Source organism: Solanum verrucosum, unplaced genomic scaffold, assembly GCF_900185275.1.
Source record: "Solanum verrucosum unplaced genomic scaffold, falcon-dt-bn FXZP01000125.1, whole genome shotgun sequence".
NCBI lineage: Eukaryota > Viridiplantae > Streptophyta > Magnoliopsida > Solanales > Solanaceae > Solanum > Solanum verrucosum.
Genome location: NW_026019923.1, coordinates 184,831 through 188,362, shown reverse-complemented (window position 1 = coordinate 188,362; position 3,532 = coordinate 184,831). Strand labels below are relative to the sequence as shown.

Sequence of the window (3,532 nt, the reverse complement as noted above, 5' to 3'; positions counted from 1 at the left end):
CAATTTCCTTTGTTAATCAATTACATAAAATATACATTCAATCAAGATAGAATAGTCAAAGTTTCAACATCTAAATAATTAATATTATATTAATACTAATTTATAATTTTGTTATTATTATAATAATATATATGAATTATATATGTATTATATATTTGATATGATATTCGATATTTTGATGTATTCTTTTTAATAAACATTATATCATATTGAATTTCAATTTTCTTTTAAAATACATACCAAGTATATCATAATATCAAAATTTTGATATAATAATTCGATATCTACCATAGCATCTACACTATGTCAACTCTTTGGTGTTAGCAGCCACAAGCCCCTAATAAGTTCCCTTACTACTTTTTTATATTTTCAGGGTGTCTTTTTCATCTGAAAATCCATATCATAACACTAATAATGAATCATTTGTCAACCATATCAATAATTAATTAGTGGTTAATAGATTAATGTCCCTTTCACAATCAGCAATAATTGTATATCTATCCTCACTTCTTTATGGTAGCTTTCTTGATTTAAACATGGTAAATTAATATGTTTTGATGTAAATATTGAGTGCAGATACACTTTTTTATTAATAGATGTCACTCTAATAATGCCTTATGATTTTGTTATTTTATATACTACTTGATAATAGTTGTTGATCCCTTCTAATGATATGAAAATGCTCAATATACCTACTCAATTATTGAAAAACTAAAAAAAATGTTATTAAAGGTAGCTTTTACATCAAATGGAACCAAATATTCCAAAAAAAATTGAAAAAATTAAAGACCTAGCTGCTCACATTGATATACAACTGATCTAACAATAAAAAAAAAGTGAGCAAACTTAGTGCAAGTGTATCTATGTGTGTGCACAATATACTCTTTGTACAAGTACATTCTATTTTTTTTATAATCGTGGTGTCTGAACCAGCTTGTGCGTACCTCGACTAATTTCTAGCTATTGTTTTTTCTCCTGTTTAACTATTTGGAAGGGGCTTCCTGGGCTCATGCTTGTAGAAGCTTTAGAAAAAAAGCTTTGAGAAGAGTGTTTTCTGCCTATCTTAACATCCATTAGATCAGCAACAATCCCAGGCTGAGTAATCTTCATTTCGTCTACTATTATCGTGCCATCACGGCTCAACATCTTGATGACCATGGACATTTTGGGGCGGAGGCTGGCGTTCTCTTGCACGCAGAGGAGGCCAACCTTCAAGAATCGGAGAGCTTCGTCATCGTTCAAAAGTTCTCTATCCAAAACAGGGTCCACTAGCTCTAACAGTTGGTCAGCATTGTACATTTCCCATGCCTAAAAACACAACACAAGTTGACAACTTTCATGTCATATCAAGCCAACAAACTAATACTATCATTATATTAAGAGTCAAAATCATGGTTCCCACTTGTTTGGTTTATAGACTGTTACAAGTCATTGATAATGGTAATAATAATAGTACATATTTTCATCGAATAGCGATAAATTTCATATAAGCATCTATATATGTAGTCTTGTTTGAAACTAATCGTAGACTACACACAAGTCAAAAGTAATAAATGTACCTTGTTAACAAGGAAATGCTCTCCTCGAGTAATGTCGAATGCAACTACTGGTGAACCGCTGACTATTTCTAGTAACACGACTCCAAAGCTATAAACGTCTGACTTGCGTGTTAAGTGTCCACTGATGGCGTATTCTGGAGAAAGATAGCCTCTTTAGGCATAAGATGAGTTCAAGAAATTCACAACAGGATCAGCAACAAAGACTAGTGGAGTTCACAAACATGAGTCTTTCAAAATTCCAAATGAACATCTAAATGATGTAACTTACAATGTTCCGGCTACTCGGGTACTAATATGGGACATGTTCTCCGTAAACAGCCTAGCCAAACCGAAATCTGCAATTTTTGGTGTAAAATTCTCATCAAGGAGTATGTTGCTGGTTTTAATATCTCTATGCACAACATGTGGACTCACTTCTTCATGGAGATATGAAAGTCCCTTTGCTATTCCTATTGAAACTTCTTTCCTAAGTGTCCATGTAAATTTACTTCTGTTTTGCTCCCCACCTGCTAGTCAAAACAAACAATCAGACACAGCCTCAACTAACATACAAAAGTGAAACAACAACTATGTCTCAGTCCCAATCAAGTCCTAAAACAAGTGCAAAGAACAACCATGCCTCAATCCCAAACAAGTCAGGGTCGGCTAAAAACTACGCCTCAAACCCACACAAGTTGGGGTCGGCTAAAACAAGTGCAAACAACAACAACTACACCTCAAACCCAAACAAGTCGGGATCGGCTAAAACAAGTGCAAAGAACAACAACTACACCTCAGTCCCAAACAAGTCGGGGGTAGGCTAAAACAACTGCAAACAACAACAACTGCGCCTCAATCCCAAACAAGTCGGGGATCAGTTAAAACAAGGACAATTAAAACAAGGAAATTACCTAAAAATGTTAAGGAAAGACTGTTGTTTTCCATGTAATCATAGACTAAAAGTCTATGTGCTCCATCAACACAACATCCTCTGAGGTTGACAAGGTTTTCATGTTTGATATCAGACAATGCAGCTATTTCTGATACAAATTCCCTTTCCCCTCTCATTGATTCCAATTCAACTGAAAGAACTTTTACAGCCATAAAGGTTCCATCTTGAAGCCGACCCTTTTCAAGAAAAGCCCCAAATAAAACATAAAAACAGTCAATTCACAAAACAGAAAAAAGAAAAAAAGAAAAAAACCCACATCCCCTTTTTTCCATTTTCTTCAAAGCCAACTGAAAATAAAAGAATTTTTTTTTTCACCTTGTAAACAGAACCAAAACCTCCTTCTCCAATTTTATTTGAAGCTCTGAATCCATGAGTTGCAGCTTTCAAGTCATTGTAACAGTAAACTGAAAAATTCTGGGAAATTTGTCCACCTGTTTTTAGAATTGATACTCTTAAGAAATATATAAAAAAGATGAGATTTTTAAGTAAGAAGCAAAAAGGGGTTTTGAGAAATTTACCATATGTGGTTTGGCTGCCTTCCAAATTATCTGCTGATGAGCTAAAACATGAGAGAAATGAAAAAGAAAACTTCATGATTCTTGAAATTGGGTTCTTCAATTTTGGTTTTTATGCAGAAATATTTTTTAAAAAAATTAGTGGGAATAATGTGAAAAAGCAAGAAGAATTAGGAGTAGGGGAAAGGCAAAGGGGAGGTTTTCATGGAAAGTTTTAAATTTTGTTTATATACTTGAAGCCATGCCCATATATTTTGACTCTAGACAAGACTTTCAACACATTTTTGTGTTGATTTTTCATCTGGTCCTGCTATTTATATTGAGGTTCGATTAAATTTTTTATGATGTGTCGGCAAATTTGTTTCTCTTAGTTCTTTGTTTGCCACTTCCTTGGAGTTTCGATTCATTCATTTTTTTCATGACTCAAATCTGCAATCTTAAGATTAGAGGTGGGGTATGTTTATTATCTGAGCAATTTCTCTTATTTTCGGAAAGTTTTATATTAAGGATAAAATATTAGAAATTCA

General features: G+C 33.3%; 1 protein-coding gene across 2 annotated transcripts; it reads right to left on the bottom strand.

Annotated features, from left to right (window-relative positions):
• Positions 1–724: 724 nt before the first annotated feature.
• Positions 725–3,099, bottom strand: LOC125823701 (putative serine/threonine-protein kinase). Of its 2 annotated transcripts, none has more exons than XM_049503072.1 (6): positions 3,009–3,099; positions 2,806–2,921; positions 2,450–2,666; positions 1,828–2,068; positions 1,560–1,710; positions 725–1,308 (listed from the first exon to the last, which is right to left on the bottom strand). In XM_049503072.1, the coding sequence occupies exons 1-6, from the start codon at positions 3,082–3,084 to the stop codon at positions 961–963; spliced, it is 1,149 nt and encodes a 382-aa protein (XP_049359029.1). In that variant the 5' UTR covers positions 3,085–3,099; the 3' UTR covers positions 725–960. The 2 variants fall into 2 exon arrangements, with proteins under 2 accessions (XP_049359029.1, XP_049359037.1); XM_049503080.1 differs by having other exon boundaries at positions 1,828–2,065; positions 3,009–3,091.
• Positions 3,100–3,532: the final 433 nt, after the last annotated feature.